Source organism: Coregonus clupeaformis, unplaced genomic scaffold (genome assembly GCF_020615455.1).
Source record: "Coregonus clupeaformis isolate EN_2021a unplaced genomic scaffold, ASM2061545v1 scaf1202, whole genome shotgun sequence".
Taxonomy (NCBI): domain Eukaryota; kingdom Metazoa; phylum Chordata; class Actinopteri; order Salmoniformes; family Salmonidae; genus Coregonus; species Coregonus clupeaformis.
This window is the reverse complement of record NW_025534656.1, coordinates 20,001-45,207: the sequence shown is the minus strand read 5'-3', so window position 1 is coordinate 45,207 and position 25,207 is coordinate 20,001. Positions and strand designations below refer to the sequence as shown.

Genomic DNA, 25,207 nt, shown 5'->3' with positions numbered 1-25,207 from the left:
CCTCTCTGTCACAGACTGTCTGATGAGGGGAGATCTGAGCGGCCTCTCTGTCACAGACTGACTGATGAGGGGAGATCTGAGCGGCCTCTCTGTCACAGACTGTCTGATGAGGGGAGATCTGAGTGGCCTCTCTGTCACAGACTGACTGATGAGGGGAGATCTGACCGGCCTCTCTGTCACAGACTGACTGATGAGGGGAGATCTGAGCGGCCTCTCTGTCACAGACTGACTGATGAGGGGAGATTTGAGCGGCCTCTCTGTCACAGACTGACTGATACGCACACAGGCTGGTGTGTTTGCTTGTTTCAGTGGTGATAACAGAACACACACACACGAGCACTCACATGCACACACAGACACACACACTCTTGGGAGTATTGGAGACATAGAATATGCCTAACCCCCATGCGAGCTTACACTGCACCTCATTGTTGGGTCGGTCTTTGTCTGCTCGTTTAGCTTCAGAGCTCCTTACAAAATGTGCCATGAACACTGGGAGATAGCAGTGATGTCACCCCTCACATTTCCAATTGAAATTCAAGGCATGCCAGATAGTGATTTGGCATGCATTCTATATCTAATCAGAAAAAACAGTCTACTGATCAGCTACATAACAATATGTGTTACACATGCAGCTCAGGGCTACATTTGCACACACTGTATATATATTTTCTGTTGTATTTTTGACTTTATGTTTTTTTTACCCCAAATGTAACTCTGTGTTGTTTTTATTGCACTGCTTTGCTTTATCTTGGCCAGGTCGCAGTTGTAAATGAGAACCTGTTCTCAACTGGCTTACCTGGTTAAATAAAGGTGAAATAAAAAATAAATAAAAATAAATAAATAAAATAAATAAAATAAATAAAATAAAAAGGGGTAGAGAGTAGAGAATGCCCCTGATCAGAGAAAAGGCAGGGATGCCAATAGCAAATACATTTAAGATCTCCTACACACTTACAGCTGAGGCAGCATTTACATTTTAGTCATTTAGCAGATGCTCTTATCCAGAGCCACTTACAGTTTTTAGTGAGTGCATACATTTTCATACTGGCCCCCCCATGGGAATCGAACCCACAACCCTGGCGTTGCAAACGCCATGCTCTACCAACTGAGCTACACGGGACAATTAAAAAACATAGATATCCTACATGTAAATGTATACTTTCTGATGCCTAATAAGAAGGTTATTGAACTATTATTAACACTCATGAAAAATAAAACAAATGGATCACACTGGTTCAATTAGATATTGTGGGCTACTACTGTGATGGATTCAGCATACATATTTACACTTTTAGAAGATCCCTTAATATATTTGAATTAAAGCATGAGGATGATCTGATCAGCATTAGTTTCAGAAGAAAAGCAGCAGCAGTATTGGTGCGCTATACAAAACATTTTATATAACTTAACCTGTTTAGCACGACAAGTAGCGGCAAGGAGTGGAATTATAGCTAAACATACGGGTACACAGGCTAGGATGACACCACAATGATGACACCTGCAAAATCAATAAACCTAAACACCAGATGAAACTTTACACTTTAGCCTATGTCTTCTAAAAAGCACCAACATGAGAATTGAACAGTTATCAACTGGTAAAACCAAACAATATATAATAAAAGTACCGTTACTCACCATCTATCCCTATGATTAGTGCACCATAGATGATCAAGGCGCATGCAAGTGAATGAAACCTAGTAGATCGCAATAAATCCATATTCGTGATAGAAAATCATCCTGCTCGCTCTGTGTGAAGCATGTCGGTAGGCTACTGGAGTCTCTGCCTCATCTTTCTCGCGCTTCCTCCTCGCTCTCTCTCTCTCTCTCTCTCTCTCTCTCTCTCTCTCTCTCTCTCTCTCTCTCTCTCTCTCTCTCTCTCTCTCTCTGATGTGCTGCCTGTACGTGTTGTGAACTCAAGTGCCACTATTCTTTAGCTAGGCTCACCAATCACTTTATGTGCCCTTGTCCACTGACGCACCAATGGGCTCTCTCTACCTTCAGCTCTTCAGATGATCCTCAATCAAACGTGAACGCTATAAAAAGACCGCCGGGGAAGCGGATTGCTGTTGTTTGTTCAATATAGCACTGGTAACCTACAGTGCCTTTCAAAAAAGTATTCATCCCCCTTGGCGTTTTTCCTATTTTGTTGCATTACAACATGTAATTTAAATAGATTTTTATTTGGATTTCATGTAATGGACATACACAAAATAGTCCAAATTGGTGAAGTGAATGGAGAACATTTTTTTATAAAAAAAAGAACGGAAAAGTGGTGCATGCATATGTATTCACCCCTTTTGCTATGAAGCCCCTAAATAAGATCTGGTGCAACCAATTACCTTCAGAAGTCACATAATTAGTTAAATAAAGTCCACCTGTGTGCAATCTAAGTGCCACATGATCTCAGTATATATATATATATATATATATATACACACACACACACACACACACACCTGTTCTGAAAGGCCCCAAAGTCTGCAACACCACTAAGCCAGGGGCACCACCAAGCAAGCGGCACCATGAAGACCAAGGAGCTCTCCAAACAGGTCAGGGACAAAGTTGTGGAGAAGCACAGATCAGGGTTGGGTTATAAAAAAATATCAGAAACTTTGAACATCCCACGAAGCACCATTAAATCCATTATTAAAAAATGGAAAGAATATGGCACCACAACAAACCTGCCAAGAGAGGGCCACCCACCAAAACACACGGACCAGGCAAGGAGGGCATTAATCAGAGAGGCAACAAAGAGACCAAAGATAACCCTAAAGGAGCTGCAAAGCTCCACAGCGGAGATTGGAGTATCTGTCCATTGGACCACTTTAAGCCATACACTCCACAGAGCTGGGTTTACAGAAGAGTGGCCAGGAAAAAGCCATAGCTTAAAGAAAAAAATTAGCAAACACGTTTGGTGTTCGCCAAAAGCCATGTGGGAGACTCCCCAAACATATGGAAGAAGGTACAGATGAGACTAAAATTGAGCTTTTTGGCCATCAAGGAAAACACAATGTCTGCAGCAAACCCAACACCTCTCATCACCCCGAGAACACCATCCCCACAGTGAAGCATGGGGGTGGCAGCATCATGCTGTGGGGATGTTTTTCATCAACAGGGACTGGGAAACTGGTCAGAATTGAAGGAATGATAGCATACTGCTAAAGCAACACTCGAGCGGTTTAAGGGGAAACATTTAAATATGTTGGAATGGCCTAGTCAAAGCCCAGACCTCAATCCAATTGAGAATCTGTGGTATGACTTAAAGATTCCAGCGGAACCCATTACATTTGACATTTTAGTCATTTAGCAGATGCTTTTATCCAGAGCGACTTACAGTTAGTGAGTGCATACATTTTTTTCATACTGGCCCCCCGTGGGAAACGAACCCACAACCCTGGCGCCATGCTCTACCAATTGAGCTACAGGGGACTACATCCAACTTGAAGGAGCTGGAGCAGTTTTGCCTTGAAGAATGGGCAAAAATCCCAGTGGCTAGATGTGCCAACCTTATGGAGACATACCCCAAGAGACTTGCAGCTGTAATTGCTGCAAAAGGTGGCTCAAAAGGGGGGGTGAATAGAAGAACGCTGAAGTTTTCTGTTTTTTTTGTCTTATTTCTAATTTGTTTCACAAAAACAATTATTTAGCATCTTCAAAGTGGTAGGCATGTAGTGTAAATCAAATTATACAACCCCCCCCAAAAATCAATTTAATTCCAGGTTGTAAGGCAACAAAATAGTAAAAATGCCAAGGGGGGTGAATAATTTCGCAAGCCACTGTAAGTGAGATGGTCTGTCAGTGTTGAAATACTGTAATATAAATGTAAGTGGATGGGAAGGAGGAAAAGGTGCATATTTCATACAGAATGAGAATGGCTCTTTCAGGCTCCAGCACTGCACTGAATAGCCTAACCATGAGGGAAGATGTAGCCTAGGATGCTGTCTTCTGCTGCTGCAACACTGTATTGAATAGCCTAGCTTCTCTTATCGCCAACTGAGAGCCTGAACACGTTAGGCCTAATTCGAAAAAAGTACAGATGTTGTATACAACACACACAACTCAATCAAACACAAATCATGTACCAGTCAATGAAATTTCATTTACATGATTTTGTGCAACATTTGTCACACTGGTCAACTTTTGAATGGGACATCAGAAGGCCAAATTTAGCACACTCACTATATGGTTGAAATTATTTTCGTTTACAGGGCCTAGCAACAAGCATTGTATCACGTATCAACATTTATTTACTAATTTAGTAGGCTATGTGGAAGACATAGCCACACCTGAATGTTGTCTTAAGTGATAAGAATCGGGAATAAACTGTCTGAACCGTAAATGCACAGCCACTGTAGGTTTGAACTTCTAGCTAAGAACTGCTACAAAATATCATATCAACTCTCCCTCTTCACCTCGCCCCCTTCCTGGATATCAGAGTGGGCGTGGCTTATGGCGGTTTAAACATTCTGAGGATCTCTGATTGGCCAGTCATTGTTTACCCCACAGCGATTGGAACATGAAGTGGCCAACCTACGATATGATTGGCTAACAAACTAAAGCGAAATTCAAACTGAACGTAACTTTGAACAGAGAAACGTGTTTTCAGTCAGTTAGCGTTTAGCTCGCTGTAGTGAATAGTAAGGGAAATAACTACGTTCATTAGCTAGATATTTCTTGAGATGGTCCGGTGACCGACTTGCATTGATTTCTACAGAGAATTTTGGAAATGGCTCAGTTCTCAGCTAGTGGAGGTTTCCTGGATTTTAGTCCCATCAAGAAAGAAGATTCATCGGGTGTTTCTTATGACAATAAAGAAAACAATAGCTCGCATCCAGTTTTGAGTTTAGTTCAGTTTTCAAGGGCTCCGTTTGTAACATTTGGAAATGTAAAGTTGGGATCTTCCAAATCCTCAGTTCTTTGCATTGAGAATCCCGTTGAAGATGCAACCATAGAGGTGACAATTGATAAGATTGCATCGACGAAAGGCTTTTCCGTGGATCAAACCCGATTTACAATTCAGGTAAGGGAAATTATAGCTAGCTAGCGTGTGCTCAAATACAATAATATAACTAGCTAACTTAACGTTAGATGTCAACGAGTGGGGCTAGTTGGCATGACAGTCACTAAGTTAACGTTTGTTTGTTAGCTGTCAGATGTAACGTAAGCTAACTAGCCAGCTAGCCAACAGTTGTCACAGATTTGTTTGAAGTTCTACTTGTTAGCTATCCATACATTTTAACCTTAGTTAGTTAACGTTATTTCCCCTGTCTTTTTTTTTTTTGCAGCCTGAGGAACGTGTCAATTTGACAATAACTTGGACACCGATAGATGAAGGTGGTATTCGAGAGCTGATCACTTTCATTGCCAATGGGGTGGTCAAACACCAAGCCATTTTGCTAGGAAGGGCAGACGCACCTAAAAAGAGGAAGGTAACTTACTTTTTAGAATCTATATAGCCGAGCTATTGTATGCATATCGTTATGTTTTGCAACATAGCTAGCTAAGTCACACTAATATCAACATGTAGCCTAATAAATACAATGTCATTTTAACTATTTCAAAGCGTCACAAATGCTCTATACATAACTACAAACCACTTCATGTTATTTATTCCTTTGTTACAGAAGAGTCTGTGGGACTCAATCAAAAGCAAGAAGGCGTTTGATCTATCAGCCCCTCCAAGGGGCAAAAAAAACTCTGTGTCTTCCCTGAAGATGGCAGCCAACAAGACCTTCCAGGTGTCCCGGACGCCACAGTACAGACGGGAGAAGGTTCGGAGCCCACTCGCTTCACTCAACAAAAAAGCCTGCACACCTGTTGAAGGGCAGAAGTTTAAGCAGGATGTGCTGGGTCAGTTGAGCTTTGACAATGTCCAAAAGAACTCGCCTGTCGTCTTTCTAGTCCCCGCTGCAAATATAATCGATTCCTCTGATGCAGCAGCCAGCTACAGTTGCCCAGTAGGCACACCTGAGTGCAGAGACCTCACCAGACTACTGAACATGACTGTGTCCCCAGTGGGCACTCCAGACAGGTTTCAAAAGCTGATGCCCCGTATTCAGTCTATACAGAGCCCAGCCCATGTGATTGATGACGCTGTTGCTGACATAAGCCATACAGTGTTGGCCGGAACACCAGTGTTGTCTGTGAGAGATGCACTGGCCTTGATTGAGTCTGATTTAACTCATGTGGTTGGCGCAAGTCCTCCAAACGCATGCTCTAGCTTTGATTTCTCCCACTCCTTGGAGACAACAAATGGAGAGAAGAATTGTGGCCCTGACAAATCTGTGATTGATCTGAAAGCCCTGCCTGAAAGACCCATCAAGTCAGAACCTCCACAGCCTAGACTAACCTTCTTCATCAAACCAGAACTTGTTACTGACAAGGAGGGCAGAATAGAGGTTGGAGAAGTTGTTCCTAAAGCCAAAAAGGTTACTTTCACCTCCTCCACAGTCATCAAAAGCAAACCAGCCCCTATCCAGGTGAGCAGTCCTGGGGTGAGGAGAATCAAAACCTCCAGGCGCCGTCTCCTGGAGAAAACACTGGAGTTGTCTGGGGAAAGTGGCCATTCAGAGTCAAACCCTGGTACTACAGTTACCCCTGGTCTCCCTGTCATCAACTCTGATGGAAGCCTAAACAGACTCTATGATTCTCCATTAACAATCTCCCCACGGGAGGCCAGGCTGCAGGCGCTGGAGTCAGCTTCCCTTAGCCCAGCTTGTTTGGATGATATCCCTGCTCCAGTCAACCTCTCCCTCAGCTCTCCTCTGCCCCTGACCCCCCTTACCGGTGGCCCCCAGCACCCTGGCCAGGATGAGTCCATTCTGGGAGCCACTCGGCTCCAGGCAGCACCAACAGTGGAACCTCTACCTGACCGGGCAGACGTGTTTCCTGTTTACAACCAGAGCCAGTTTGACATGGGGGTGGTGCGGAGCAAAAAGAGGAAGAGCGATGAGTTTCTGAGGGATGGAGGGGAGAAAGTGGAGGATGCTGCAGCGAAAACGTTCCATGTGAAAAGGAGTAGGGTGTCAACAGTGGTGAAGGCACCCAACAGACCAGCTCAGCAGAATGGGTTCAGTGTCTCCTCTCACAGGCAGCAGACAAAAACATCAGGTGAGTTAGTAAATGTTGATTTTGAAATGTCCTCAGTATTCTCTGTAAACTAATGATTGAATTGTGTGGTGCAGCAGGACTAGGGGAACAAGCTCCAGCTGAGCACTATTCCCTTAACGAGTGTGGCAGCACTCTAATGGACAGCTGTGGAGTAGTAGGGCCTATGTGAACCCTGTGCAGTCACAACTTGCCTATTGCTTAGAATATTTCATATTCCCTGGTCTATACTTCTTAAATGATGTGATCTGTGTGTATTCTTGTTTTTCAGCTTCTGTGCGTACTACTTCTGCCTCATCCATGAGGGCTCCAAAGTCTGTATCCCCTGCCCGAGCCAAGCAGCCAGCTCCAAAACCTGGCCAGCGAGGTACAAAAACTTGACCTACAACAGGAAATACAGGACAGTACACTACAGAAACCATAGATGTATTGTACTGGTAAATGAGTAGGCCATTTTCTATGTGGAAGAGTTTTGCATGTCTTTATGTTTTCTACTCTGATCATAGGTGCGCAGTCTTTGAAATCTCTTGGTGGCTCATCTGTAAAAACTGCAAAGATTGTAGCTGTGGCCCAGTCCAAGCTCACATTCATCATGCCTGGTCAAACAGGTAACCTAGCCCTTTTGTTTTATATATATATATACAGTGGGGAGAACAAGTATTTGATACACTGCCGATTTTGCAAGTTTTCCTACTTACAAAGCATGTAGAGGTCTGTAATTTTTATCATAGGTACACTTCAACTGTGAGAGACGGAATCTAAAACAAAAATCCAGAAAATCACATTGTATGCTTTTTAAGTAATTCATTTGCATTTTATTGCATGAAGTGGTAGGCCACACAAGCTCACAGAACGGGACCGGCGAGTGCTAAAGCGGGTAGCGCGTAAAAATCGTCTGTCCTCGGCTGCAACACTCACTACCGAGTTACAAACTGCCTCTGGAAGCAACGTCAGCACAATAACTGTTCATTGGGAGCTTCATGAAATGGGTTTCCATGGCCGAGCAGCTGCACACAAGCCTAAAATCACCATGCGCAATGCCAAGCGTCGGCTGGAGTGGTGTAAAGCTCGCCGCCATTGGACTCTGGAGCAGTGGAAACGCGTTCTCTAGAGTGATGAATCACGCTTCACCATCTGGCAGTTCGACTGACTAATCTGGGTTTGGCGGATGCCAGGAGAACGCTACCTGCCCGAATGCATAGTTCCAACTAAAGTTTGGTGGAGGAATAATGGTCTGGGGCTGTTTTTCATGGTTCAGGCTAGGCCCCTTTAGTTCCAGTGAAGGGAAATCTTAAAACTACAGCATACAATGACATTCTAGAAAATTCTGTGTTTCCAACTTTGTGGCAACAGTTTGGGAAAGACCCTTTCCTGTTTTAGCATGACAATGCCCTAGTTCACAAAGCGAGGTCCATACAGAAATGGTTTGTCGAGATCGGTGTGGAAGAACTTGACTGGCCTGCACAGAGCCCTGACTTCAACCCCATCAAACACCTTTGGGATGAATTGGAACGCCAACTGCGAGCCAGGCCTAATCGCCCAACATCAGTGCCCGACCTCACTAATGCTCTTGTGGCTGAATAGAAGCAAGTCCCTGCAGCAATGTTCCAACATCTAGTGGAAAGCCTTCCTAGAAGAGTGGAGGCTGTTATAGCATCATAGGGGGGACCAACTCCATATTAATGCCCACGATTTTGGGATAAGATGTTCGAGCAGGTGTCCACATAGTTTGTGTATATATATATATATATATATCTCACTCGCGCTCTAATCCACTGTCGTGTCCTATATTTCCATGTGCTGTCACTTACGGAATATACTTGTCTCTTGCAGCCATACCAAGACATCCGATGCCGTTCGCTGCGAAGAACATGTTCTATGACGAGCGCTGGATAGAGAAACAGGAGACTGGGTTTACCTGGTGGATCAACTACGTCCTCACCCCTGATGACTTCAAGGTCAACACGGAGGTCACCAAAGGTAATGTTCACCTGGATAGGAAAGACGGTTATATAAAGGAGTACTGTTAGTCCCGAGACTGTCACCATGACGTGTTGTCTTGGTGTGCTAGAGCTCTGGTAGAGGCACCACTGTTCTTAATCACTGACTGGCCCTCCTATAGACCAGTCAGCCACACGCTCGATGACAACTTCCTACTTGGCACACTGCTACCCATGGGCATTTGTGGCATGATAGCCAATTGATGGCATGATGCAGAATTTTCAAATAGTGGTTTTAATTCGTAGGTAAGATAAAAATGTATGTATTTGTATACTCTGGTTGCTCATATCTTGCTCTATCTATGCGAAACATCACAAATTATACAGAATTCCATTGCTTCATATCTCTCCGTCTCTCTTTCTGTGTAGTGAATGCTGTATCCCTGGCGATGGGCGGTAATGAGAAGTTTGCCGTCAACGAGGCTCCCACCAAAGAGGAGATGTCGTTTAGTACGTACACGGCCAGACGGCGGCTCAACCGGCTGCGTCGCTCCGCCTGCCAGCTTTTCACCTCCGAGCCCATGGTCAAAGCCATCCAGAGGCTGGAGTTGGAGGTTGAGGCTAGAAGGCTACTGGTACGCAAGGACCGCCATCTTTGGAAGGACATCGGTATGTATGCACGCTGGTGTTAGACATATGTAACCTAGTCTGATTCATATGGATGTGTTAATACTCAAATTAAATTATAAGTTGTATGTCTTTTCTAAGTAGTAGTATGCATATTCGAAGGTTCAGGACCAAAAGCCTATGCAAAGTTTTTGTTGAACTTGTTTTTGTAGGGGAACGCCAAAAGGTTCTCAACTGGCTTCTATCCTACAATCCTCTTTGGTTACGGATTGGACTTGAGGTACAGTCAGTCAGATAATGGTTTTATTTGTTTTACGTTTTCCTAAATGTCTATTGTCCTTGTTCAAGTCTCATGAAATGCAACCTGTTTTCAGACGATCTACGGGGAGATGATCTCGCTGGAGAGCAACAGTGACGTCATGGGCCTGGCCATGTTCATTCTGAAACGCTTGCTGTGGAACCCTGACATCGCTGCAGAGTTCAGACATGCCAAAGTACCCAACCTCTACAAAGATGGTAATGAATTGCTCTCCTGTCTGCCATTATGTTCAGCTTTTTTTGTTGCTATTTTCATATATTTTTCTGTTGAATGGAAGATGCTATGAAGTGTATTATATTAGTTGGTCATTGATTGTTTTTGGTCTCTTTTGTGCAGGCCACGAGGAGGCGCTGTCTCGTTTCACTCTGAAGAAGCTTCTCCTCATGGTGTGCTTCCTGGATAAGGCCAAAGAGTCCAGGATGATCGAACACGACCCTTGTCTGTTCTGCATGGATGCAGAATTCAAGGTAAGGTGACACCAACTCCCGTGGCCACAAATTAAGTAATCTGTCTGACAGACGTTAATCGCTCTTTCTGGTTTCATTCCTTTGCCCCTGTAGTACCTCTCGTTGATTTCTTGATTGTTTTATGTTCTCCAGACTACCAAGGACCTGCTGCTGGCGTTCTCCAGGGACTTCCTGAGTGGAGAGGGGATCCTCCCCCGTCACCTGGGTTACATGGGCCTACCGGTCTCCCACGTCCAGACCCCTCTGGATGAGTTCAATTTCGCTGTCAAGAATCTGGGCGTCGACCTGAAGTGTGGAATCCGTCTAGTGTAAGACACATTATCACACCCATCCTTTTGGTGTCACTGTTAGGCTGGAAAGAAAGCCTGCACAAAGTGTTGGCTCTCCAGGTTAAGGGTTGGTGACTGTATTGCCGTATGTTTTTCTGTCAGGCGTGTGATGGAGCTGTTCATCCAGGACTGGAGCCTGTCCCGTAAACTGAGGATGCCTGCAATCAGTCGTCTGCAGAAGGTCCACAACGTTGACCTAGCCCTGCAGGTGCTCAGAGCCAGAGGGGTTGACCTCAAGGATGAGCATGGTAAGTTCACACTGTTTTTTTTTTTCTCTCCAATTCTTTATTGTTGTTAAATAAAATTTGACAAAATAACAAATGAATGATAAACTCTGCTAGTTAGACAGCGAGGTGTCCCTGTGAAGATTAAAGAGCGACTACCCCAAAATGTACTACCTAGAGTGAATAGGATAATTTCAGTCAAAGTCAGTCTCGTCTAAAACAGATTTACAAGATGATAGGAAAAAATAGAATGTCACGGAATGAAGGGTACCGTAACAGTTTTTCTTGGGTTTATTTTAATCCTGCCAACAGCACACAAGTAATCATCAATTCAGAGCACAGCTGCATGCGACCAGATCACAATGGTCAATTTGGCTTGACATTGGATATCCCTATGGGGCTAGTTAGGGACCCTCAGTAAATTACATAATGTACATTGGATAATAGCTCCAAATTTCAATGACTTAACTTCAAAACCAATTATAAATTGTAGAAAATCATATACAGTGGGGGGAAAAAAGTATTTAGTCAGCCACCAATTGTGCAAGTTCTGCCACTTAAAAATATGAGAGAGGCCTGTAATTTTCATCATAGGTACACGTCAACTATGACAGACAAAATGAGATTTTTTTCCAGAAAATCACATTGTAGGATTTTTAATGAATTTATTTGCAAATTATGGTGGAAAATAAGTATTTGGTCAATAACAAAAGTTTCTCAATACTTTGTTATATACCCTTTGTTGTCAAAAGTTTTCTGTAAGTCTTCACAAGGTTTTCACACACTGTTGCTGGTATTTTGGCCCATTCCTCCATGCAGATCTCCTCTGGAGCAGTGATGTTTTGGGGCTGTCGCTGGGCAACACATACTTTCAACTCCCTCCAAAGACTTTCTATGGGGTTAAGATCTGGAGACTGGCTAGGCCACTCCAGGACCTTGAAATGCTTCTTACGAAGCCACTCCTTCGTTGCCCGGGCGGTGTGTTTGGGATCATTGTCATACTGAAAGACCCAGCCACGTTTCATCTTCAATGCCCTTGCTGATGGAAGGAGGTTTTCACTCAAAATCTCACGATACATGGCCCCATTCATTCTTTCCTTTACACGGATCAGTCGTCCTGGTCCATTTGCAGAAAAACAACCCCAAAGCATGATGTTTCCACCCCCATGCTTCACAGTAGGTATGGTGTTCTTTGGATGCAACTCAGCATTCTTTGTCCTCCAAACACGACAAGTTGAGTTTTTACCAAAAAGTTCTATTTTGGTTTCATCTGACCATATGACATTCTCCCAATCCTCTTCTGGATCATCCAAATGCACTCTAGCAAACTTCAGACGGGCCTGGACATGTACTGGCTTAAGCAGGGGGACACGTCTGGCACTGCAGGATTTGAGTCCCTGGCGGCGTAGTGTGTTACTGATGGTAGGCTTTGTTACTTTGGTCCCAGCTCTCTGCAGGATTTTTGCTCACCGTTCTTGTGATCATATTACCCCACGGGGCGAGATCTTGCGTGGAGCCCCAGATCAAGGGAGATTATCCGTGGTCTTGTATGTCTTCCATTTCCTAATAATTCCTCCCACAGTTGATTTCTTCAAACCAAGCTGCTTACCTATTGCAGATTCAGTCTTCCCAGCCTGGTGCAGGTCTACAATTTTGTTTTTGGTGTCCTTTGACAGCTCTTTGGTCTTGGCCATAGTGGAGTTTGGAGTGTGACTGTTTGAGGTTGTGGACAGGTGTCTTTTATACTGATAACAAGTTCAAACAGGTGCCATTAATACAGGTTACGAGTGGAGGACAGAGGAGCCTCTTAAAGAAGAAGTTACAGGTCTGTGAGAGCCAGAAATCTTGCTTGTTTGTAGGTGACCAAATACTTATTTTCCACCATCATTTGCAAATAAATTCATAAGAAATCCTACAATGTGATTTTCTGGATTCTCTATTTGTCTGTCATAGTTGACGTGTACCTTGTTATGCGCATGACATGAAAATTACAGGCCTCTCATCTTTTTAAGTGGGAGAACTTGCACAATTGGTGGCTGACCAAATACTTTTTTTCCCCACTGTACAAATATTGAAGGCTTTTAATGAAACAACTAAAAGATATGCAACATAAAAATGTCTCAATTACATTGTGTAATTTATTGACGGTCCCTGGGGAGGCAGGTAGCTTAGTGGTTAAGAGCGTTGTGCCAGTAACCGAAAGGTCGCTGGTTCTAATCCCCGAGCCAACTAGGTGAAAAATCTGTCGATGTGCCCTTGAGCAAGGCACTTAACCCTACTTGCTCCTGTAAGTCGCTCTGGATAAGAGTGTCTGCTAAATGACTAAAATGAAATGAAATGAACTATCCCCAGAGATGGGCTATCCAAAGTTAAACCGATTTTTGCCACGGTCGCACATCAGCCGGCTGAAGCTAATTGGGTGAATTATTTGGTTAACTCTTCCCACCTGCGGACACACACGAGACACCTGCATCAAACCACACCCTGAACCAACTCTTGTTTTAATTAAGTCTTGGCCGCTAGCATTTCTTAATGAACCAAATCTAAAACCAGGCCAAATCAGTAAGTGCAAGGCCTCCCAAGTGGCGCAGCGGTCTAAGGAGTCACTACAGACCCGGGTTCGATCCTGGGCCTTGTCGCAGCCGGCTGCGACAGGGAGACCATGAGGCGGCGCACAATTGGCCCAGCGTCGTCCGCGTTAGGGGAGGGTTTGGCCGGCCGGGATGTCCTTGTCCCATCGCGCTCTTGCGACTCCTGTGGCGGGCCGTGCGCATGCACGCTGACACGGTCGCCAGTTGTACAGTGTTTCCTCCGACACATTTGCGCGGCTGGCTTCCGGGTTAAGCGAGCAGTGTGTCAAGAAGCAGTGCGGCTTGGCAGGATCGTGTTTCGGAGGACGCATAGCTCTCGACCTTCGCCTCTCCCGAGTCCGTACGGGAGTTACAGCGACGGGACAAGACTGTCACTACCAATTTGGATATCACGAAAAAGGGGTAATAAAATAAATAAATCGGTAGTGCAGTCGCCCTTTAACTAAGTGCCATTATGTCTCCCAGATGCTGTCATTGACTCCAGAGATATTGTGGATGGACACAGGGAGAAGACACTGAGCCTGCTGTGGAAGATCATCTTTACCTTCCAGGTACGTTTCATATTTCATAACCTGACTGACTTTGGATAAGCGTCCCCTCCTCGGCTTCATCCACTCCCATTTACAATAACACAACACTTTTTCCTCCCACATTCCACTCTGTTTTCATGAATGAACTCCCCCCCTTCTGTCCAGGTGGAGGTGCTTCTGGACGAGGACCAGCTGAGAGAAGAGATCAGTTTCCTTAAACACACCTGGACAACCAAACAGAGGCTGGCCTCACTGAGGGCCGACAAAGGTGTGCTGCAGAAGACTGCCAAGCCTAGACCCCTGTTCGAACACAGTAGCTCAAAGATCACTCTGCTCATGGACTGGGTCAATGCTGTCTGTCAGTTCTACCACTTGATGGTGAGTGTGTTGGTGACCTGTTTCAAATTTTTTTTAAAGAAATGCAGGCGTACTCAATGTTCAGGGAATGGTTGTGGATGTGATTTATAAAATAAAACGTTTTAAACAACTCTATACACTTCACATGAATTCAAAATGTGTATCTCTTGTCTCTCTCCAGGCAGAGAACTTCACGGTGTCGTTCTCAGACGGTCGTGTCCTCTGCTACCTGATCCATCACTACCACCCCAGCCACCTACCAGCAAACGGCGTCAGCCACAACACCACCCAAACGGTGGAGTGCTCCCAGAGAGGACGAGTCGAACTCAACAGCTCCTCTAGCGACTCGGACAACTCCTTTGACACCTGGCCCACCACACAAAATGGTATTTCTTCCCAAACACATCCATTCAGTGAAGCAGTTAAAAAGTTTTAGTTGTGTAATAAGAAAACGGACCGGTAAATGACTGATTTTTCTATAATGTATTGTGAATATGCCCAGAGTCGCCATCGATGGAGTTCAAAGAGCTTCTGGAGAATGAAAAGAATAACTTCAGGCTTGTCAACACTGCAGTGTCTGACCTGGGAGGGGTTCCTGCCATGATCAACCCAGCTGACATGTCAAACACTATCCCCAATGAGAAGGTGGGAGGGGCTTTATGATCTACCTAGGCTTGACTGTGTGCATTTCTTTTCAGGGAAAACTTGGGAACTGTTTCAACACTCATTCACTTCAATATATTCTTGTAATTGTCAGTGCCTTTTTTTTTTTTTTTTTTTTGGACAAGTATGCTGAATCTCTGAAGTGTTTCCAGACCCATTTGATCTGTGTTTATCTGTTCCAGGTGGTGACATGTTACCTGTCCTTCCTGTGTGCCCGTCTTCTGGACCTGCGGAATGAGACCCGTGCTGCCAGGGTCATCCAGGGAGCTTGGAGAAAGTACCGGCTGAAGAAGGATCTGAAGCTTTACCAGGTGCGTCTTGTCTATATTACCTCTAAAAGTCATGACAACTAGTCCTGACATCCTCTTACTGTTTTTCTGTGTTTTTCTGATCTCTTGTACATTGAAAAACTTCTGTCATCTCACCTATCCCCTCATCTGGTATAGGAAAGGACTATAGCTGCAGGGAAGATCCAGGTGCTGGTCAGGCAGTTTCTTCAGAGACGCAGAGCTGTGCGTCAGACCGCTGCAGCCATCCGCATCCAGGCTGCATGGAGGGGCTACTCGGTACGGAACGCCCTGACACTGAGGAGAAGGGCTCTACTCGGGGCTCTCCAGGTTGCTGCTGCCACCACAATCCAAGTATGTTTCTTAGTATTCTATAATTTCAGAGATGGGCCGTTGTTCCTACTTACCTACCCACCCACCCATCGTGCTCATACTTAAGGGACCTGCTCACCATTAGTTGTAGCTATACTACATGCATGAGTTACAGTATGCAAAGCAGTCTCTGGCAGTTTGCGTCACTGTGGAAAGACCTTGAACAGTAATGATAACTGCTAATAGGTTTGAGTAATCTAAGCACATTTCACTTGTCTTACAGGCACAATGGAAAAAGCATGTTACCTTGAAAAACTACCAGCGCTTGAGATTGCACGTTGTTAAAGTTCAAGCTCTCTGGCGGATGAAGATGGCGGTCACTACCTACAGAAAGACACAGTGGGCCGCAACAGTAATTCAGAAGCATGTTAGGGCATCGACTCGGGCAAGGAAAGAGTGTGAACGTTACCGCTCACTGAAATCAGCAGCTGTCAAAATCCAGAGAAACTATCGGAGACGGAAGACTCGGAGACTGCAGAGGGAGAACCATGCTGCCACAGTGATACAATCTGCATTTAAGAAATGGCACAGTGACAAAATGGCCCGAAGAACCTCGGCTGCCCTAAAGATTCAGTCTCGCTACAGAATGCACAGGTGCCAAAAACGGTACATTAGCATCCAGCGGAGCGCCATTCTCGTTCAGGCTTGGTGTAGAGGTCATGCACAGAGACACAACTTTGAGACATTAAAACTGCAGCATCACTCTGCCACTGTCATCCAAAGTGTTTTTAGGGCAAGCACGGTCAGAAAACAGATGGCAACGATGAGACAATCCTCGGTCGTGATTCAGCGTTGGTTCAGGGCCTCTGTACAAAGAGATGCAGGGAGGCAACAGTTCCTGAAAATGAGATGTGCAGCTGTTACCATACAGTCCGCTTATCGTGTACATACGGCTCGGAGACTAACGCAACAACAGAATCAGGCAGCCACAGTCATCCAGACAGCTTTCAAGAAGTTTGTGGCCAGAAGGAAATTCTTGTCCTTGAAAAAATCAGCGATTGTTGTCCAACAGCAATTTAGAGCCAGGCTATTGGGGGAGAAATCAAGAAAAGAGTATATGGCCCTCCAATATTCTGCATTGAGAATACAAGCTATCTGGAGAGGTAGGGCAGAGAGGAGGAGGATTGAAAAACTGCATAAATGTGCCACACTCATTCAGTCTTCTTACCGTAGACATGTGTTGCAGTCACAGTTCAGGTCAAGAAAGGAGGCTGCTTTGGCCATCCAAAGCCAATATAGAGCTTATAGGGCAGGGAAAGAAATTAGAACCGAGTATCTCCAGGTCAAGAAAGCTGCTGTTACTGTACAAGCCAGGTTCCGTGGCATGAGAGTCAGGCAAGAGCTGAGACAAAAACACCAGGCCGCCGCTGTCCTTCAGTCAGTAGTGAGAGTCTTTCTCTGTAGAAGAAGGTATGTGTTGCTGCAACGTGCCGCTATAGTCCTACAGAGTCGATACCGGGCTCTTGTAGCAGGCAGAACACAGCGAGAGCAGTACAGACAGTTGAAATGGGACACAGTAAAGCTACAGGCTGCTTACCGGGGATCCAGAGTCCGAAGAGACCTAAGGACAAAACGCGAAGCTGCTACAGTCATCCAAGCTCAGTTTAGGATGCACAAAGCGCGTTTGGCCTATCTTGCCACAAAGGGGGCGGCCATCATCGTACAGCAGCATTACAGGGCCAATCGGCTCAGAGATCTACAGATGCAGCGGTACACCTCGATGAAGTCCGCTGCAGTGGTGATTCAGGCAATGTATCGCGGTCACAGAGCAAGAATGGAGGTTGCTAGGATGCACCAAGCAGCCGTGGTCATTCAGAGGAGGTTCCTCAGTTTCAGGGACAGGAAACGCTTCCTTGCGGTCAAAACTGCTGTTCTACTATGTCAACAGAGATGCAGGGATGTGGCCATGATAAGAAAAGACCAGAAGGACTATCTGTTGAAGCGTAGGGCAGCCACTGCTCTGCAAGCAGCTTTCAGAGGGATGAAGGTCCGGAAGCAGTTGCAGACTGAACACAGAGCAGCCATACTCATTCAATCTCACGTTCGAAAACACCTGCAGAGGGCGCACTATAAGAGGCTTCAGTGGGCTGTGAACACAGTGCAGGCTCGTTACAGAGCCAACAAGAAGATGATTGAAGACAGGAAAGCACTGAGTGTAAGGAGGAATGCTGTTATCGTGTTACAGGCTGCCTTCCGGGGCATGCGATCAAGACGGCGCATTAGAGAGATGCAGAAGGCCGCCAGTGTTCTCCAGAGAAGTTACAGGGCTCACTGCTTACGCCGACAGTACCTCTCCTTGAGATCCTCTGTCCTTGCCATTCAACATAAATATCGTGCCACTGTTGCAGCAAAACAGCAGATGCTGCTCTACCAACGAATGCGCAGTGCTGCGATCCTGCTCCAAGCAGCCTACAGAGGCCAGAGAGACAGAAAGGAGATCAGTCTTCAACATCAAGCTGCCACCACAATCCAGGCTGGCTTCAGAAAGCACAGAGAGGAAGTCAAGTTCCAGGCTATGAGATTTGCTGCCATCATCATCCAGAGATACTTCAGATCTCACATTCAAATGAAACTAGACCGAGACAGATTCATAAAGCTCAGAGAGTCTGCCATAGTCCTTCAGGCAGCTTTCAGAGGGTATCGCGTTCGACAAGACGTTGCTAAGATGCACAGAGCTGCTTCTGTGATTCAGGCCAGTTTCAGGACGCACAAGGAGCAGGTCAAGTTCCAGGCCATGAGACTGTCTGCCATAATCATTCAGAGGTACTACAGATCTCACATTCAAATGAAACTAGACCGAGACAGATTCATAAATCTCAGAGAGTCTGCCATAGTCCTTCAGAAAGCTTTCAGAGGGAAGAAGGTCCGGAAGCAGTTGCAGACTGAACACAGAGCAGCCATACTCATTCAATCTCACGTCCGAAAACACCTGCAGAGGGCGCACTATAAGAGGCTTCAGTGGGCTGTGAACACAGTGCAGGCTCGTTACAGAGCCAACAAGAAGATGATTGAAGACAGGAAAGCACTGAGTGTAAAGAGGAATGCTGTTATCGTGTTACAGGCTGCCTTCCGGGGCATGCGATCAAGACGGCGCATTAGAGAGATGCACAAGGCCGGCAGTGTTCTCCAGAGAAGTTACAGGGCTCACTGCTTACGCCGACAGTACCTCTCCTTGAGATCCTCTGTCCTTGCCATTCAACATAAATATCGTGCCACTGTTGCAGCAAAACAGCAGATGCTGCTCTACCAACGAATGCGCAGTGCTGCGATCCTGCTCCAAGCAGCCTACAGAGGCCAGAGAGACAGAAAGGAGATCAGTCTTCAACATCAAGCTGCCACCACAATCCAGGCTGGCTTCAGAAAGCACAGAGAGGAAGTCAAGTTCCAGGCTATGAGATTTGCTGCCATCATCATCCAGAGATACTTCAGATCTCACATTCAAATGAAACTAGACCGAGACAGATTCATAAAGCTCAGAGAGTCTGCCATAGTCCTTCAGGCAGCTTTCAGAGGGTATCGTGTTCGACAAGACGTTGCTAAGATGCACAGAGCTGCTTCTGTAATTCAGGCCAATTTCAGGATGTACAAGGAGCAGGTCAAGTTCCAGGCCATGAGACTGTCTGCCATAATCATTCAGAGATACTTCAGATCTCACATTCAAAGGAAACAAGACCGAGACGAGTTCTTGACACTGAAGGATTCAGCCATAGTCCTTCAGGCAGCTTTCAGAGGGTATCTCGTTCGGCAAGACATTGCTAAGATGCACAGAGCTGCTTCTGTGATTCAGGCCAGTTTCAGGACGCACAAGGAGCAGGTCAAGTTCCAGGCCATGAGGTTTGCTGCCATCATCATTCAGAGGTACTTCAGATCTCACATTCAAATGAAACTAGACCGAGACAGATTCATAAAGCTCAGAGAGTCTGCCATAGTCCTTCAGGAAGCTTTCAGAGGGAAGAAGGTCCGGAAGCAGTTGCAGACTGAACGCAGAGCAGCCATACTCATTCAATCTCATGTCCGAAAACACCTGCAGAGGGCGCACTATAAGAGGCTTCAGTGGGCTGTGAACACAGTGCAGGCTCGTTACAGAGCCAACAAGAAGATGATTGAAGACAGGAAAGCACTGAGTGTAAAGAGGAATGCTGTTATCGTGTTACAGGCTGCCTTCCGGGGCATGCGATCAAGACAGCGCATTAGAGAGATGCACAAGGCCGGCAGTGTTCTCCAGAGAAGTTACAGGGCTCACTGCTTACGCCGACAGTACCTCTCCTTGAGATCCTCTGTCCTTGCCATTCAACATAAATATCGTGCCACTGTTGCAGCAAAACAGCAGATGCTGCTCTACCAACGAATGCGCAGTGCTGCGATCCTCCTCCAAGCAGCCTACAGAGGCCAGAGAGCCAGAAAGGAGATCAGTCTTCAACATCAAGCTGCCACCACAATCCAGGCTGTCTTCAGAAAGCACAGAGAGGAAGTCAAGTTCCAGGCTATGAGATTTGCTGCCATCATCATCCAGAGATACTTCAGATCTCACATTCAAATGAAACTAGACCGAGACAGATTCATAAAGCTCAGAGAGTCTGCCATAGTCCTTCAGGCAGCTTTCAGAGGGTATCGCGTTCGACAAGACGTTGCTAAGATGCACAGAGCTGCTTCTGTAATTCAGGCCAATTTCAGGATGTACAAGGAGCAGGTCAAGTTCCAGGCCATGAGACTGTCTGCCATAATCATTCAGAGATACTTCAGATCTCACATTCAAAGGAAACAAGACCGAGACGAGTTCTTGACACTGAAGGATTCAGCCATAGTCCTTCAGGCAGCTTTCAGAGGGTATCTCGTTCGGCAAGACATTGCTAAGATGCACAGAGCTGCTTCTGTGATTCAGGCCAGTTTCAGGGACGCACAAGGAGCAGGTCAAGTTCCAGGCCATGAGGTTTGCTGCCATCATCATTCAGAGGTACTTCAGATCTCACATTCAAATGAAACTAGACCGAGACAGATTCATAAAGCTCAGAGAGTCTGCCATAGTCCTTCAGGAAGCTTTCAGAGGGAAGAAGGTCCGGAAGCAGTTGCAGACTGAACGCAGAGCAGCCATACTCATTCAATCTCATGTCCGAAAACACCTGCAGAGGGCGCACTATAAGAGGCTTCAGTGGGCTGTGAACACAGTGCAGGCTCGTTACAGAGCCAACAAGAAGATGATTGAAGACAGGAAAGCACTGAGTGTAAAGAGGAATGCTGTTATCGTGTTACAGGCTGCCTTCCGGGGCATGCGATCCAGACAGAGCATTAGAGAGATGCAGAAGGCCGCCAGTGTTCTCCAGAGAAGTTACAGGGCTCACTGCTTACGCCGACAGTACCTCTCCTTGAGATCCTCTGTCCTTGCCATTCAACATAAATATCGTGCCACTGTTGCAGCAAAACAGCAGATGCTGCTCTACCAACGAATGCGCAGTGCTGCGATCCTCCTCCAAGCAGCCTACAGAGGCCAGAGAGCCAGAAAGGAGATCAGTCTTCAACATCAAGCTGCCACCACAATCCAGGCTGTCTTCAGAAAGCACAGAGAGGAAGTCAAGTTCCAGGCCATGAGATTTGCTGCCATCATCATCCAGAGATACTTCAGATCTCACATTCAAATGAAACTAGACCGAGACAGATTCATAAAGCTCAGAGAGTCTGCCATAGTCCTTCAGGCAGCTTTCAGAGGTTATCGCGTTCGAGAAGACTTTGCTAAGATGCACAGAGCTGCCACTGTGATCCAGGCCAACTTCAGGATGCACAAGCAGCAGTCTGCTTATAGGAGGCAGCATTGGGCAGCCAGTGTTCTTCAGCAAAGATTCAGAGCTCAAAGATTGAGAAACTCTCAGTTGGAGAACTACCATCAGACGAGAAATGCTGTGATAAACCTTCAGGCTTTGTACAGGGGAAAACAAGCAAAGGAGCTGGCAAAACAGAAGAGAGCAGCCAGGAAGATTCAGTCATTTCTGATGATGAGCATCGGACGACAACGCTTCTTGAAGGAAAAAGCTGCTGCTGTGTCGATCCAGTCTGCCTTCAGAAGACACCAGGCAAGGACACGGTACACCAAAACACAAGCCTCTGCCGTCACGATCCAAAGATGGTACAGGTCATGCAACGTGCTCAGACGACAAAGGGACGATTACTTGGCCATCAGAGAAGCTGCTGTGAAACTTCAGTCAGCCATCCGTGGAACACTGGCGAGAAGGCTGGCGAGACGCAAACGTGCGGCGGTCATGATCCAGTCCGTGATACGCATGTCCATCCAACGGAGGAAGTATCTGACCCTGCGATCCAGCACAGTAAAGCTGCAGTCTCACTGCAGGGCTTGGACGGCGAGGAGGAGTTTCCTGAAGCGTCGGTCAGCGGCCGCGACTCTCCAAAAGCACTACAGAAGCTGGCAGGTCCAGAGAGAGCAGCGGTCCCTGTACCTAAAGACCCTGACCAGTGTCCAAACGCTGCAGGCCAGAGTGCGTGGACACATCCAACTCAAGAGGTACCAGAAGCTCAAGAGAAGTGCAGTCACAATTCAGGTGTGTACCAAAGTCTTCTTTCCTCTATAGTCTATTTGATGTAAACATTCTTTGGATTTATTAAAAAGACCGTAACTACATGCCAATATTGGACAGTAGTTGACTAAAATTACTGTTCCTTTTTCCATACAGGCATTTTACCGTGGAATGGTAGAGAGGCGACGGTTCCAGCGTCAAAGGGCATCTGCTGCTTTAATACAGGAATGTTTCAGGGCCCATCTCCTCTGCCAAAGAGAGAGGGTAAAGTACCTGGAAATGAAGAAGTCTGCTCTTCTTATTCAGGTTAGTAATCAATCAACTACTACTGCTAATAATATTCCATACTGAAATTGATCAATATATTATTTTATTGATCATGGTCGAATGTTATCTCATTGCTTGTTTGAATTGCAGGCAGTGTTCCGTGGTGACCTTGCCAGACGGAGTGCCAAGAAACGGCAGGCGGCTGTCGCCACAGTCCACCGATGTATGCAGACCAGGCATCTACGCAACAGGTAATAATATCACGTAACCTTTTTAGTTGTTTCAGCATCAGAAATGGTTTGTCCTCTAAATTTCATTGATTGCTTTGATGACTAGGGTCCTGTCGACTAGTTTGGATGTGCCTTACTTTGATATGAAAAAGTGGGTCTCAGTCAAATTAAGTGCTTGGTTTTTTCCCCCTCCAGGTTCCTACTGATCCAGCGTAGTGTAAGGGTCATTCAGTGCAGATGGAGGGAGACCTTGAAAGCCAGGGAAGAGCGTCACAACTTCCTGGTTATGAAAGCTGCCGCTGTCACAGTCGAAGCATCATGGAGAGGCCATGCGACCAGGAGTCAACTGCGTAAGGTAAGCCTATGACATCTCATACACACCTTTATCCAGCCAGGTCCATCTTTCTTTTGATTGCCAACTCTGATGATAGAGGTTCAGTTTCAGTTTGGATGACTCAATCTCCCCTCCCCCTCCAGGAGCAGAGGGCTGCGGTGCTGGTCCAGTCGTCCTTCCGGGGATGGGTCCAGAAACGGGCGTTCCAGAGACGAAGAGCGGCTGCCCTGGTCCTACAGAGGAGAGTCCGAGCTATGCAGCAGGCTAAAGCAGAGCGCGTCAAATACACACGTTTGAAACAAGCTGCCATCACTCTCCAGGCTCACTGCAGAGGCTGGATCGCAAGGAGACAGGTAATAGAAGCTGTATAACTGTTGATCTAGGATCAGTTAAGCCTACAGTACATCGTTAATGTTACAATTAGGACTGGTGAAGTCAACTGACCCTGAATCAGTGGTGAATGTTTAGGTGTATGTTGAGATTATTACAAGAAGGCCAACTGTCTATAGTGGTCTCAGAAAACACGAGATCGAAACACCGTCTTTGTTTTGTCCTCTGTCCTTTTAGTTGAGAGAAGCGGCCTCTGCGGAGAGGAGGGTGCGTTTCTGCGCGGCTGTGTACCAGCACCTGTGTGCTGTGAGGATCCAGAGAGCTCTGAGGTCACACTGGGCTCTGCAGTCTGCCAAGAGACAGATCACCTCTGTCATATGTGTACAGGTACAACATCATCCCTTTTAATTACTGGAACCCCAAACTGAATGCTGTCACCAATATGAGTTGAGATTATCAAGACATCGCATCAATCAACCATGTCTCTCTGTCATTGTGATCCTGCCAGAGGTGGCTGAGAGCACGGCTTCAGAGGCGGCGATACCTGGAGGACAGGAGGAGGGTGGTCGTGGCCCAGAGGGCAGCCAGGAGTTGGTTAGCCCGCCGCCATCACGCCGCCTCCACCATCCAGCACGCCGCCAGGACCTTCCTCCTCCGCAGGCGGGAACAGAGGGTGCAGCAGGGCATCATCAAGGCACAGGTACTGAGCCTGAGTCCCGGTTCAATACATACAAGAGGGAATTAAGTTCCAGTCAGTCAGACTGGAGCGCAGACTGGAGCATCCTTGCTTTACTTTGATGTCATTAGAACATGTCATGTAGAATATATTTTTTGTAATACTTTTTTTCATTTTCTCGCCCTGCTTCTCTCTCTACCATCCTGGATCACCCCCTCTCTCTCTACCATCCTGGATCACCCCCTCTCTCTCTACCATCCTGGATCACCCCCTCTCTCTCTACCATCCTGGATCACCCCCTCTCTCTCTACCATCCTGGATCACCCCCTCTCTCTCTCTACCATCCTGGATCACCCCCTCTCTCTCTCTCTACCATCCTGGATCACCCCCTCTCTCTCCCTACCATCCTGGATCACCCCCTCTCTCTCTCCCTACCATCCTGGATCACCCCTTCTGTCTGTTTAGGCGTTGTGGCGAGGCCACCAGTCCAGAAAGCTCCATGACAATCGTAAAGTGGTGGCCATGAGGCATCGTCTGCGGAAGGTGTCTGAGGAGGTACGAGAGGAGGACCGGCTGTGCAACAAGACGTCCTGGGCCATCGAATACCTCCTCAAATACAAGCACTTCTCCTATATCCTGGAGGCTCTGAAGAACCTGGGTAAGACCACGCTCATCCCACTATACTTGAGCAATAACAGTCCCGAAAGAACCATTACATGGGAATTGGAAATGTGTAACATCTCTTTACTTCACTATAGACAGGGTTAGAGCTAGTTGTCAGCATGTCAGAGCTTAACAGCTGGAGCTGGAGTAGTACACTGTTTGGTACTATTGGGGTATTGACATGATGAACTCTGTTAGGGAGACTGGTTGGCTAACAGGAGGTGGATGGTGTGTGTGTGTGTGTGTGTGTGTGTGCAGAGACCGCCACCAGGCTGTCCCCAGAGTGCTGTGAGCGTCTGGTGACGAGCGGCGCCACGCTGGTCATCTTCACGCTGATCCGCAGCTGCAACCGGAGCGTCCCCTCTAT

At 46.4% G+C, this 25,207-nt stretch overlaps 2 protein-coding genes across 2 annotated transcripts in view; one reads left to right on the top strand and one right to left on the bottom strand.

Moving 5' to 3' along the window:
- The window catches only part of crb1 (crumbs cell polarity complex component 1), a 49,130-nt gene extending 47,306 nt beyond the window's left edge, over positions 1 to 1,824 (bottom strand). The window contains exon 1 of the mRNA XM_041840533.2: positions 1,639 to 1,824. Within this exon, the coding sequence (XP_041696467.1) occupies positions 1,639 to 1,720 (82 nt within the window). The 5' untranslated portion in view covers positions 1,721 to 1,824. The remainder of the gene's footprint in view (positions 1 to 1,638) is intronic.
- Positions 1,825 to 4,603: 2,779 nt separating this feature from the next.
- Positions 4,604 to 25,207, top strand: part of aspm (assembly factor for spindle microtubules) — a 36,865-nt gene continuing 16,261 nt past the window's right edge. Inside the window, 28 exon segments of the mRNA XM_045217733.1 lie at positions 4,604 to 5,023; positions 5,289 to 5,432; positions 5,628 to 7,113; positions 7,382 to 7,477; positions 7,617 to 7,718; positions 8,944 to 9,090; positions 9,480 to 9,719; positions 9,890 to 9,957; positions 10,052 to 10,193; positions 10,333 to 10,463; positions 10,596 to 10,771; positions 10,895 to 11,040; positions 14,073 to 14,158; positions 14,303 to 14,515; positions 14,676 to 14,880; positions 14,997 to 15,139; positions 15,340 to 15,468; positions 15,604 to 15,798; positions 16,040 to 20,710; positions 20,712 to 22,364; positions 22,497 to 22,646; positions 22,758 to 22,858; positions 23,033 to 23,192; positions 23,315 to 23,524; positions 23,739 to 23,888; positions 24,010 to 24,201; positions 24,643 to 24,835; positions 25,099 to 25,207. The exon segment at positions 25,099 to 25,207 is cut by the window's right edge and continues 46 nt beyond it. Of these exon segments, the coding sequence (XP_045073668.1) occupies positions 4,730 to 5,023; positions 5,289 to 5,432; positions 5,628 to 7,113; positions 7,382 to 7,477; positions 7,617 to 7,718; positions 8,944 to 9,090; positions 9,480 to 9,719; positions 9,890 to 9,957; positions 10,052 to 10,193; positions 10,333 to 10,463; positions 10,596 to 10,771; positions 10,895 to 11,040; positions 14,073 to 14,158; positions 14,303 to 14,515; positions 14,676 to 14,880; positions 14,997 to 15,139; positions 15,340 to 15,468; positions 15,604 to 15,798; positions 16,040 to 20,710; positions 20,712 to 22,364; positions 22,497 to 22,646; positions 22,758 to 22,858; positions 23,033 to 23,192; positions 23,315 to 23,524; positions 23,739 to 23,888; positions 24,010 to 24,201; positions 24,643 to 24,835; positions 25,099 to 25,207 (11,732 nt within the window). The 5' untranslated portion in view covers positions 4,604 to 4,729.